We start from the raw sequence: 13,183 nt of genomic DNA, 5'->3' as shown, positions 1-13,183 counted from the left end.
CATAAAGAGGCAAGAACCTTCCTTTTTTTTTTTGAGACGGAGTCTTGCTCTGTTGCCCAGGCTGGAGAGCAGTGGTGCCATCTCGGCTCCCTGCAAGCTCCACCTCCTGGGTTCATGCCATTCTCCTGCCTCAGCCTCCCGAGTAGCTGGGACTACAGGCGCCCGCCACCATGCCTGACTAATTTTTTTTTCCATTTTTTAGTAGAGATAGGGTTTCATCATGTTAGGAAAGTCTCGATCTCCTGACTTCGTGATCCACCCGCCTCAGCCTCCCAAAGTGCTGGGATTACAGGCATGAGCCACTGTGCCGAGCATAATCTTTGTATTTTTAGTAGAGACAGGGTTTCACCATATTGGCCAGGCTGGTCTCGAACTACTGACCTCGTGATCCACCTGCCTCGGCCTCCCAAAGTGCTAAGATTACAGGTGTGAGTCACTGTGCCTGGCCAAGAACCTTTACTTCAGTGCCCCTTGGCAGTGAGAAGGTTCCTGCCATCTGTGCTGTATGCACTTGACTCTTATCTTGTACCCTTTGGTGGAGAAAAATGGAAGACTGGGGAGTCACGGCCTCTTTCTGCTGCTTACATGTACTTCTGCAGTTAAGCAAATAAAGGCTTGACTGTTACTTTTAGTTTGGCTCCTTGTCCTAACTGAACACCTTGACCCCTGATTCAGTAACAGATTGGAGCTGGCAACCAGGCTACATATTTAGCTAGAACTGAATAATATCATTTTCTTTTTATTGTCTAATCTTGATCCTATGTGTTACCTTCCACTGTGGCAAAAGGCACAGAAGTTGTCTTTGTGACATGAAATTTCCTCCTAAAGTAGGGGGCTCACACCTGTAATCCCAACACTTTGGGAGGCTGAGGTGGATGGATCACTTGAGGTCAGGAATTTGAGACCACCCCAGCCAACATGGTGAAACCCCGTCTCTACTAAAAATACAAAAAGTTGCCGGGCAACAACTACTTGGGAGGCTGAGGTTGCAGTGAACCGAGATCCCACCACTGCATTCCAGCCTGGGTAACAGAGCAAGACTCCGTCTCAAAAAACAAAAACAAAAACAAAAAACAGAAATTTCCTCCTAAATTTAGTTAAGATAATGAATGGTGTATGTGGAAATAAGTCAAGTAGATACGATATAGTACAAGGTGGCAAGTGGATATGGTGACAGAACATGACTGAGGTTGGGAATAACTGGTATAACTCTATGCTTTGGGAATATTTGGCCTCCAAAGGGACAGGTGACTAAAGTGCCAGTATTGCTTCATGCTGTTAAGCACATCTGCTAACAGCAGCAAGGGCACACTTACATCCCGTATTGCTTCATAGAGTGCTTTGAATGTCGGTTGCTTATCGTCATGGTAGACGCCTCGGTTTCCATGCAGAACAGACACACCTTCATGCTCAGCCTCTCTGCAGTTGCTTCCATACATGCAGTGATCAGGACGGTAGTTCCACTGGCAGGGGAATACATAGAGACACTCTGGCGGTAAAAAGAGGAAGACATACATGTCCACAGTCAGTGCCAGCTCTCATGCACATGTCCCGTGATTAAACTGTTTCCGCTAACTGTACACACCATATAATTTCAAGGTACAGGAGTGTGATTTTTTTACTCATAGATCAAATTTTGCCCCATTTGTCAAAATTCTGAGATCAAGAATTGAAGGGGCACACAGTGATGATGTAGGTTTCATCTATAAAAAGAAGAGAGTATAGCATCTTAAATAAGAAAGCAGACACAGGTATCAGGTAGCCTGGGTCCAAATCCCAACTCTCTCACTCAAAACCGCTGAAATCCGTATCTAGTCACTTAACTTCCTGTACTTCCATTTTCTCATCTGTAAATGAGAATAATACAACCTCTATCTTATTTTGATGATTAAACTTTAAACATACATGTAAAATGTTAGCAGGGTATCAAACATATAGTAGGGGTTCAGTAATGTTAGCAGTTGTACTGGCTGGGTATGGTGGCTCACACCTGTAATTCCAGAGTTTGGGAGGCCAAGGTGGAAGGATCACTTGAGGCCAGGAGTTTGAGACCAGCTCAGGCAACATAGTAAGACCCCTGTCTCTATACAAATTTTAAAAATTAGCAGCTGGGCCAGGCATGCTGGCTCACTCCTATAATTCCAGCACTCTGGGAGGCCAAGGCAGGCAAATCACCTGAGGTCAGGAGTTTGAGATCAGCCTGGCCAACATGGCAAAACCCTGTCCCTACTAAACATACAAAAATTAGCCAGGCATGGTGGCACACACCTGTAATCCCACCTACTCAGGAGGCTGAGGCGGGAGAATTGCCAGGAGGTGGCAGAGGTTGCAGTGATCCAAGATTGCACCACTACACTCCACCCTGAGCAACAAAATGAGACTCTGTCTCAAAACAAAACAAACAAACAAACTAACTAACTGAAAAAAACGACAAAAATAAATTAGCTAGGCATGGTAGCACACTTGAAGTTACTTGGGAGGCTGAGATGGGAGGATTCCTTGAGCCCAGGAGTTAGAGATTACAGTGAGCTATGATCATGCCACTGCACTCTAGCCTGTGACGGAGTGAGATCCTGTCTCAAAAAAAAAAAAAAAAAAAAGATACACACAAAAAAATGTCAAAAATAGTGTTAGCAGTTGTAATCACTCTTTGGAAAGGTTTTATAAAATGGACAGATCTAAAAAAGAGGAGTCAAGATTAAAGCAAAGATTCTGCTTCAGATTAAGAACAAATAAAAAACAACAACAACAAAAATAAACAGCAAAAGCCCCTATCTTCGGCTGGGTACAGTGGCTCACACCTGTAATCCCAGCACTTTGGAAGGCCGAGGCTGGTGGATAACTTGAGGTCAGGAGTTTGAGACCAGCCTGACCAACGTGATGAAACCCTGTCTCTACTAAAAATACAAACATTTGCCAGGCGTGGAGGCAGGAGCCTGTAATCCCAGCTACTCAGGAGGCTGAGGCACGAGAATCTAGAACCCGGAAGGCAGAGGTTGCAGTGAGCTGAGATCACACCACTGCACTCCAGCCTGGGTGATGGAGTGAGACTCCATCTCAAAAACAAAAACCAACAACAACAACAAAAAACCCCACCTACAACAGGAAAGAGAAAAACCCCAAAGAAAAAAAGCAAAGAAAAACAAAAGCCCTGTGCCATGGTAACTACATGCACTATGGCCATATGTGCACATATGTACATGGGTGTGTTTGTATCTCTAAACAAGTGGTTCTCAACCAGGGGCAATTTTGCCCCCTCCCCACTCCTTGAGCCCAGGGCCATTTGGCAATATTTGGAGGGAGACACTGTTGACTGTTATACATGGGGGAGGCTGCAACTGGCATCTCGTGGGTGCTCTGAACATCCTGTAATGAACAGGATGATCCCCCCCAATAGCAACAGTGCTGATGTTCAGAAACTCTGCCCTAATCCTATTGGATTCAGAAAGTTACCTCTTGGTGACCAGAATGATACAATTAGCAATAAATTCATGACCCCCTAGCTTTCTTGCTTCTCAGCTTGACGCTTTTCACGATTGGGGACAGAGAAGTATGGATCAAAGCTCTCTGCACATGTGTGTTGCTGATCATGAGAAAGGCCCTGTGACAGAGCACAAGGCAGGATTACAGCAAATCAGTAACACCACCACCATTGGAAAAGCAACTTCAAGATGTGCTTGTTCATTGGGTTGATGGCACTCCTGTCTCATGGAAAAATCATTGCTTAGTGATTACTTACAGAAAGCTTCAAGATGGAAAGCAAATAATGAAGTGATTGTCACACATCCCGTCTGGTAGGCTGTGTATGTTTCCATGGCTCAGTCTTTTATAGGACAGTGATCCATTTAGGCATCTTTTTTCAAATTCCTAATTGCTCATAACACACTGTGACATTTCTCTTTTCTCAGGAGAACTCCATTCCACCATGACATTCCCTTACTTGCATTTACCTGAACATTTGCACATACGTAGTCCGTAAGTGGGATGGAGTAGTGGCCATTCTCAAGTCACCTTACCTACATTTGAATCACAACTCTTCTATTAGCTGCCTGACTTCTCTGCAATTTAATGCAGAGGCTGGATGTGAGGATTAAATAAAGGAAAATATCTAAAAGTGCTTTTGAACTGTGCCTGACCACAGCCCAACTGCTTCCTTTTGTCACCCAATGGGTCACATCACTCATTAATGGTGCTCACCCAAGCATTTACATTGTCTTGCTTAAGCGCCTTCTAAAGTTTCCTGTTGAATGAACTGTGCTTGAGTCTGTTTTTGTAAATATACTGATTGATCGAATCAATGAATATTTGTTGAGTGTCTGCTGTGGACAAAGCAAATAATGGAACAATCCAGTCCCTGCCTTTATGGAGTTTAGATTGGTGATGAGAATTTTTGCCTCTTTCCAAGTAGTTTAGGGCTCTACTACAAAAAGAAACCTTTTCTTGGCGGGGTGTGTGCTGGCTCACGCCTGTAGTCCCAGCACTTTGGGAGGTCGAGGCGGGCAGATCATGAGGTCAGGAGTTCGAGACTGGCCTGGCCAACATGGTGAAACCTTGCCTCTACTAAAAATACAAAAATTAGCTGGGCGTGATGGCGTGTGCCTATAGTCCCAGCTACTCGGGAGGCTGAGGCAGAAGAATTGCTTGAACCTGGGAGGCGGAGGTTGTAGTGAGCCGAGATCGCGCCACTGCACTCCAGCCTGAGCGACAGAGTAAGACTCTGTCTCAGAAAAAAAAAAAAAAGAAAGAAAGAAACTTTTTCTCTCTTTGCAACCTCCTTAGAGGACTGAGCCCAGTGAGAGGCACTCCAAGGCAGAAAACAAATAGAAAGGGCAGAGACTCTGGAATCAGAAGTACAGTGGTGCAAACCTGGCTTCTACCCCCATCTAGCTCTGTTAACTGTGGTGAGTTCGAAAAACATTTCACCTCGATTTAACAGCAGTAAAGAGAAGCCAAGGCCAGGCATGGTGGCTCATGCCTATAATCCCAGCACTTTGGGAGGTCAAGGTGGGAGGATTGCTTGAGCTCAGGAGTTTGAGACCAATCTGGGCAACAAAGCGAGACTCCGTCTCTACAAAAATAAAAAATTTGGCCAGGCACGGTGGCTCACGCCTGTAATCTCAGCACTTTGGGAAGCTGAGGCGGGTAGATCACCTGAGGTCGGGAGTTTGAGACCAGCCTGACCAACATGGAGAAACCCCGTCTCTACTAAAAATACAAAAAAATTAGCTGGGCATAGTGGCACATGGCTGTAATCACAGCTACTCGGGAGGGTGAGGCAGGAGAATCGCTTGAACCTGGGAGGCAGAGGTTGTGATGAGCCGAGATTGCACCATTGTACTCCAGCCTGGAATCAACAAGAGCAACAAGAGCGAAACTCTGTCTCAAAAAAAAAAAAAAAAATTAGCTGGGCCTGATGGTACACACCTGTAATCCCAGCTACTCAGGAGGCTGAGGCAGGAGAATTGCTTGAGTCCGGGATGTGGAGGTTGCACTGAGCCAAGATCATACCACTGCACTCCACTCCAGCCTGGGCAACAGGGTGAGACTGTCTCAAAAAAAAAAAAAAAAAAAATCTCCCGACCTCAGGTGATCTGCCCGCCTCGGCCTCCCAAAGTGCTGGCATTAACAGGCATCAGCGGCCGGGCGCGGTGGCTCAAGCCTGTAATCCCAGCACTTTGGGAGGCTGAGACGGGCGGATCACGAGGTCAGGAGATCGAGACCCTCCTGGCTAACACGGTGAAACCCCGTCTCTACTAAAAATACAAAAAACTAGCCGGGCGAGGTGGCGGGCGCCTGTAGTCCCAGCTACTCCGGAGGCTGAGGCAGGAGAATGGTGTAAACTCGGGAGGTGGAGCTTGCAGTGAGCTGAGATCCGGCCACTGCACTCCAGCCTGGGCGACAGAGCCAGACTCCGTCTCAAAAAAAAAAAAAAAAAAAAACAAGCATCAGCTACCATGCCCAGCCAGAGTTTTCTATTTTTAGTAGAGACAGGGTTTCGCCATGTTGGCCAGACTGGTCTCGAACTCCTGACCTCAAGTAATCTGCCCGCCTCAGCCTCCCAGCGCTGGGATTACAGGTGTCAGCCACTGTGCCCAGCCTACTCCTCTCCTTATATTTCTGATTATTTCATACTCTTGGGATCTCTAAGATTATGAACTAGTTTATGCCTGATCATTTTAACTTCATGGTAATATAGGCTTGCTACACTTTTATATATTTTTATTTTTTAGTAGAGATGGGGGTCTTGCCACATTGCCCAGGCTGGTCTTGGACTCCTGGCCTCAAGCAATCCTCCCTGCTCAGCCTCCTAAAGTGTTGGGATTACAGGCATGAGCCCTCACACCCGGCCTCTCTTAATGCTCTGTATCAATAGAATGGAGGCTGTTCAACTGCACTGTTAATTTTTTTTTTTTTCAATGTCCCATCCTGGAACTGAGATTTCCCAGCATTCTCTTTTTCCTTATTTCAGAATACTCCTTGTTCCAGAAAAGGCAATTTTGTTCAGAAGACTTTTCTGATAACACAATCTAAGGAAGCTCTTTTCTCTCCAGCCTTGAGGGTCTCTCTCTCAACCACTCATTTGTTTCCTCCATCTCATTTACCACAATTTGTGATTTTGAACAACTAGTTATTCTTTAGGAGTCTACCTTCTACCTCTTCCAACAAAAGGTAGGTTTCGTGAAACCAGTAACTTTTCTTTAACTCGTCTGATGCCATATTCCTGGCACCTAGCCCTGTGGCTGGCACACAGTGCTCAAAAACTAGAGATTGAATGAATGAATGAAATGCAGCCGGGCGCGGTGGCTCAAGCCTGTAATCCCAGCACTTTGGGAGGCCGAGATGGGCGGATCACGAGGTCAGGAGATCGAGACCATCCTGGCTAATACGGTGAAACCCCGTCTCTACTAAAAAATACAAAAAAACTAGCCGGGCGAGGTGGCGGGTGCCTGTAGTCCCAGCTACTTGGGAGGCTGAGGCAGGAGAATGGGGTAAACCCGGGGGGCAGAGCTTGCAGTGAGCTGAGATCCGGCCATTGCACTCCAGCCTGGGTGACAGAGCGAGACTCCGTCTCAAAAAAAAAAAAAGAAAAGAAAAAAAAAGAAATGCAAACTATACCTCCTTTCACCAAATGCATCTTTTCCCTTTCTCCGGCTTTCTATCTCTCCTTTCTCTCCCGAACTTGCCTTTTCTCTCATTTTCTTTGCTGTGGCTCTTTCTCTTCCATTTATTAATACTTTGCCCCTTCTCTCCCGTTTCTTAATTCCATTCATTGAATCAAACAACACTTCTGAACACCAACTCCATTTAAAGCACTAAGCCTTGCACTGTGAAAGACACAAAGTTGACACAACCCCTTCTCACATAGACCGTACAGTTTTTACCTTTCTCTTGTGTTTTACATCAGGGCTCATGAACTTCCCAGACTCCCGAAACAGGGATTTGTTACCAGTTTCCTAGAACAGTCCCAATATGAAGTAACTGGGCCTGTCAACCCCACAACGTAGCACTCATAACTGCCTGTTGCTGGGTGCTTTGGTGTGGTGAATATACAATGTGGTTGCATGCTCAAGGGCAGAGCTCCAGAGACCCCAGGCAGGATGAGAATAAGGCCCTCCTGGGGCCACTGAAGAGACTTGTCCCATGTGAGTGAGTCCTGCTCCCTGAGGTTCCCATGAACTCCTCCTGCCTCCCTAGTACCACACACTCACCTCACAATCTATGTGTATTCCATGGGCATTTCAGCTCTTCTCTCTCCCCTCAGGCAGAATTCTACTGCCTCTACTCTAGCCTGATGCCCTGCCTTGTCATTTGTACTTGGCTGGTTTCATTTTCTTCCCCACCCACATCTCAGTTTTCTAGAAATTGCCCTTGAAGAAAGAGCAGACCTATGTGGTGACGTTTGAGAGAGGAAACTGCCACATGACTTTGCCCTGCTAGAGCCTGATCAAGGGTGCTCTCCCAAATTAAAGAGAATTCAGTCGCAGCTGGGCTGGGCCAGTCTCTTTTTTGCTAAGAATTTGAATTAGGAAATAGAGGAGCTCCATCATCACTGATTGTGGACTTGTGAAGATGTATTCACTTAGGGTTGACAAACAGGGTGGGCCGTGGGCAAACAGAAAATGTGGTCTGAGAGACAGAATAGAATCAGACTGGCATGTGGAGAAGCAAAGATGACAGAAACCATGAGGCCTCTGAGAGATGAAGAAACTGCTTTGGTCCTTGGCAACTTCCCAAGGTCAGTTCTTATGAAGCCTGGCTTGACCTGACTTGTGTGGTCATGAGACTGCCCCTGTCCTCTTACAATATCTGCACTCATTTAGCTGGTCTGAGTGCAGCTGTGTTCCCTGAAACCTAAGTGCATTCATTTAAACACATCTTCCTATATAGAATTCTCTTTTGGTTCCTGTCAGATTTACCCCTTCCATAGAACTCTGCTCTTGACTCAGACTCACCTTTAAGGGTGTGAACTCAGTTTTCCACCCCTTGATGAAGCTGTCTTGACTCACCTGCCAGGAAATGTCCTGTGAGCTGAGCGACCTGCATGCCCCCATGGGTTTCAGCTGTCTTAAGTCAGTCTATTACCCAGCACTGCAATTATACACCCATAGGCATTTACTATCTAATTATAGTAAGAGTTTTAAAACACTTTCTAGCTAATGACTTTTAAACACATTTTAAAAAGCGGTGTTATCAGATACAAGAGACTATAATAATGACAACATTCCTGATGTGTGCTACAGGTTTTATGTGCATTGGTTCACCCATAGCAACCTGAAGAACCATAACAATACACGTTTATCTGCTGTGCCATAGCTAATACTGTCTCCCTCTCTCCTTTCCAGGGATAAAGCTGACAAATCCTTTTTTCAAATACAGTTTGTTCTGGTTTGTGGAAAGTACTCTGCAATCAATATACATGAAGAGAAACCTTACAATGTGATGGATGTTGCTGGATCTCAGTTCAAAGATCCCATGTTTAATCAAGTACCTGGGTAAAGTATGAAATAGGAAGATCAAATGCAGGCTGCACAAAGAACAATCAGGGAGTTAACCCAACAATCACTCGTCTAAAACCAGAAAACTTGATTATTTACTTGATACTGTGCAGAACCAGGATTTAGAACAACGTCACGATTATTTTCCAATATCCTGTTTTACTCAATGGATCTCAGATGGAGAGTGAAGAAGCAATTAAACTCCTCTGGTTTCAGCCCCAATTAAAGACAAGGGACTCCTGTTTAATTGCAAAGCTGCTTACGACTGCCTTCGAGTATTATTTATTTACTCACTAATCACATCCTCAAATAATCAGCAACAGGCTAAGAGGAACTGGGGAGGCAACTGTGTGAATCTTTTGGATTCCTCAGTTTGGGAACATGGACAGAGAGACTTACATTAGATCGTTTCGGCCACATGACAAAGAGGAAAATACAGTATTTAAAGAAAAGGGCCGGGTGTGGTGGCTCACGCCTGTAATCCCTCAAGTGATCCACAAGGGGGATCAAAAAATTACCCGGGCATGGTGGAGGATGCCTGTAATACAAAAATTACAAAAATTAGCTGGGCGTGGTGGTAGGCGCCTATAATCCCAGCTACTCGGGAGGCTGAGTCAGAAGAATCGCTTGAACCCAGGAGGCAGAAGTTGCAGTGAGCACACCACACTCCAGCCTCGGTGACAGAGCAAGACTCCATCTCAAAACAAACAACCAAAGAACCAGATAAACACAAAACGGGTCATGGTAGCTCATGCCTGTAATCCCAGCATTTTAGGAGGCCAAAGAAGGTGGATCACCTGAGGTCAGGAGTTCAAGACCAGCCTCGCCAACATGGCAAAACCCTGTCTCTACTAAAAGTACAAAAATTAGCCAGGGATGTTGGTGCATGCCTGTATCCCAGCTACATGGGAGGCTGAGATAGGAGAATTGCTTGAACCTGGGGGGCAGAGATTGCAGTGAGACAAGATGGTGCCATTGCACTCCAGCCTGGGTGACAGAGCCAGATTCCATCTCAAGAAAAAAAAGAAGAAAGAAAAAAGATGAAACATACCTAAGAAGAAAAAGGAAGAGATGCAGACCTACTGTCACAGTGAAATGGCTTAAAGCATGCCCTAAGAGGCTGGGCATGGTGACTTGCCTGAAATCCCAGCACTTCGGGAGGCCAAGGCAGGAGGATTGCTTGAGCCCAGGAGTTCCAGATGACCTTGGGCAACATAATGAGACTGCCCCCCAATCTGTATTAAAAATTTTAAAAATTTGGCTGGGCACAGTGGCTCACGCCTGTAATCCCAACACTTTGGGAGGCCGAGGCAGGTGGATCACATGAGGTCAGGAGTTTGAGACCAGCCTGGCCAACATGACAAAACCCTGTCTCTACTAAATATACAAAAATTAGTTAGGTGTGGTGGTGGGTGCCTGTAATCCCAGCTACTTGGCAGGCTGAGGCAGGAGAATTGCTTGAATGTGGGAGGCAGAAGTTGCAGTGAGATGAGATCATGCCACTGTACTCCAGCCTGGGTGACAGAGCAAGACTCCCTCTCAAAAAAAAAAATCGCTGGGTGTGGTGGTGCACACCTATAGTCCCAGCTACTTGGGAGGCTGAGGTGCGAGGATCACTTGAGCTCAGGAGGTTAAGGCTGCAGTGAGCCATAATTGCACTACTGCATACCAGCCTGCGAGACAGAGTGAGACTTCATCTCATTAAAAAAAAAAAAAAAAGCTTGGGCGCAGTGGCTGATGCCTATAATCCCAGCACTTTGGGAGGAGGAGGTGGGCAGATCACCTGAGGTCAGGAGTTCGAGACCAGCCTGGCCAACACAGGGAAATCCCGTCTCTACTAAAAATACAAAAATCAGTCAGGAACAATGGCACACTCCTGTAATCTCAGCTACTTGGGAGGCTGAGGCAGAACAATTGCTGGAACCCAGGAGGTGGAGATTGCAGTGAGCTGAGATCGTGCCACTGCACCCCAGCCTGGGCGATAGAACCAGACTCTGTCTCAAAAAAAAAAAAAAAGCTATAAGTGAACAGCTAAGACATTCCCCTTTCCTCTACTAAATCAGTATTGGGAATCTTTCCAAGAAACTCTGTATCAACCTGCTTTTCTTTCTTTTCGACGATTTGATCCTTTTTGATCCAAAGACAAATGAAATTGAGTTTTATTCCAGAATTTTGTTTTTTTAAAAAGGTGCACAGTATGTGTTCCAAGGGTAACATACAAACAAACACAGGCAAAGTCTTTCTGAACAGCAGTCTCTACTTCAGGACTTTTTTTTTTTGAGACGGAGTCTGGCTCTGTCGCCCAGGCTGGAGTGCAGCAGTGTAATCTCCACTCACTGCAAGCTCTGCCTCCTGGGTTCACACCATTCTCCTGCCTCAGCCTCCCCTGTAGCTGGGACTACAGGCGCCCGCCACTGCGCCCGGCTAATTTTTGTATTTTTAGTAGAGACGAAGTTTCACCATGTTAGTCAGGATGGTCTCGATCTCCTGACCTCGTGATCCGCCCGTCTCGGCCTCCCAAAGTGCTGGGATCACAGGCGTGAGCCACCGTGCCCGGCCGACTTCAGGATTTTTAAATGAAAAGGAAAGGCCTGAAAAGGGTAGGGTAAGGATTGCTTTTTTTGCCAAAAGATCTCTCTCAAGAAGAAAACATAGTTTTAATTTTTTTTTTTTTTGAGACGGAGTCTCATTCTGTTGCCCAAGCTGGAGTGCAGTAGAGCAATCTTGGCTCACTGCAACCTCCACCTCCCAGGTTCAAGTGATTCTCCTGCCTCAGCTTTCCAGTAGCTGGGATTATAGGCGCCTACCACCACATCCGGCTTTTTTGGATTTTTAGTAGAGATGGGGTTTCACCACGCTGGGTAGGCTGGTCTCAAACTCCCAATCTCAAGTGATCCACCCACCTCGGCCTCCCAAAGTGCTGGGATTACAGGTGTGAGCCACTGCGCCCGGCAGTTTTAATTTTTAATAAGAATAAAGTTTTAGTTAAAAAAAAAAGCTTTAACAAGGAAGAGGAAAAGAGAATTTCATTAGCTTTACGTGTTAATATAAACACACAAAGAAAGGGAGATGAAAATTTCCCTTTCTCCCTCTACCCCACCAAATCATCCACCGAACAATATAAGAATTTCTTTTGCCCCAGATGAAAAGCAAAAAGGATTTGGGGATCTGAGTTCTTTTTCTAGTTGTTTTGACCCTGAATATGTTCCTTAACTCCAAGGACCCTGAGAATCAATTCCCTTCAATCTAGCAGTTGTTCAGGCTACAGGGTCTCCTGCCTAGATTATAATATTTCCATTTAGTTTCGTGCCTCACATCAATTTTGACTGCACTTCTTAGAAGAATGGTAGAGCAAAATCTAAAAGATATCCTCTAAAAATGAGTCCAGTGTTGGAAGTTTCAACATTTGGCCTTTTGTGTCAGTAGTGCAAGGCCCCGCCTCCATCAGATATCCAGGGGGGTGGATGAAAGGGCAAACTTCGCAGGGGAACACAGGCTCCTCTGTGCACGATTCAAGCCTAGTCAATAGCAATCCGGGCATGGAATGTGCTCCATGGGGCGTGCTGAGTGTACTCCTACACAAAAAGCATTCTCCAAAGATAACCTACCTGGATTGAAATAAAAAATAATATTTAATAAATCCTGGTCTCCCCACGTGATGGCATTCTTGTACTTCTGGTACAGAGGGTACAACATGTCCTCCCAAGCCAGGCCTGTTGGAATCATGCTGTTCTGGAAAAGAGAAAACCATCAGAACAGCTGAAGCAAAGCAAATACATTTTGTCCACTGAGAAACAATGTAAAGGGACTGGTTTTCTTCCCTTCAGTGGAGGGAAACAAGTACAGGAGGGGTCCTGTTATTCTCAGGGCACAGAACAAAGCAAAATTTGGGCTGTTGACTGCATCGCTTTTGTCAGTTGTACACACAGATACTAGATGGACCAGGAACTTACAGTTGAACCTATGGCTTCTACTCAGAAAACCATGCCTGGAATTGAACCCCTTCCTTCCTTCTCTTCCCTCCTTCCTTCCTTCCTTCCTTTTTTTTTTTTGAGACAGAATCTCACTCTGTCACCAGGCTGGAGTGCAGTGACACGATCTCGGCTTACTGCAACCTCCACCTCCCGGGTTCAAGCGATTCTCGTGCCTCAGCCTCCCAAGTAGCTGAGACTACAGGTGCCCGCCAT

The 13,183-nt window shown here is 45.8% G+C and overlaps 1 protein-coding gene across 1 annotated transcript in view; it reads right to left on the bottom strand.

The window, feature by feature from the left end:
- GXYLT2 (glucoside xylosyltransferase 2) overlaps window positions 1-13,183 on the bottom strand; it is an 81,479-nt gene that overhangs the window by 8,103 nt on the left and 60,193 nt on the right. Inside the window, exons 5-6 of the mRNA XM_033210463.1 lie at window positions 12,605-12,728; window positions 1,317-1,489 (exon numbers count right to left, since the gene is read on the bottom strand). Coding sequence (XP_033066354.1) covers window positions 1,317-1,489; window positions 12,605-12,728 — 297 coding nt within the window. The remainder of the gene's footprint in view (window positions 1-1,316; window positions 1,490-12,604; window positions 12,729-13,183) is intronic.

Source organism: Trachypithecus francoisi, unplaced genomic scaffold (assembly GCF_009764315.1).
Source record: "Trachypithecus francoisi isolate TF-2019V2 unplaced genomic scaffold, Tfra_2.0 Lachesis_group0, whole genome shotgun sequence".
Lineage (NCBI taxonomy): Eukaryota > Metazoa > Chordata > Mammalia > Primates > Cercopithecidae > Trachypithecus > Trachypithecus francoisi.
Note: the sequence above shows the minus strand (reverse complement) of the source record. Positions and strands in the feature narration are given on the sequence as shown.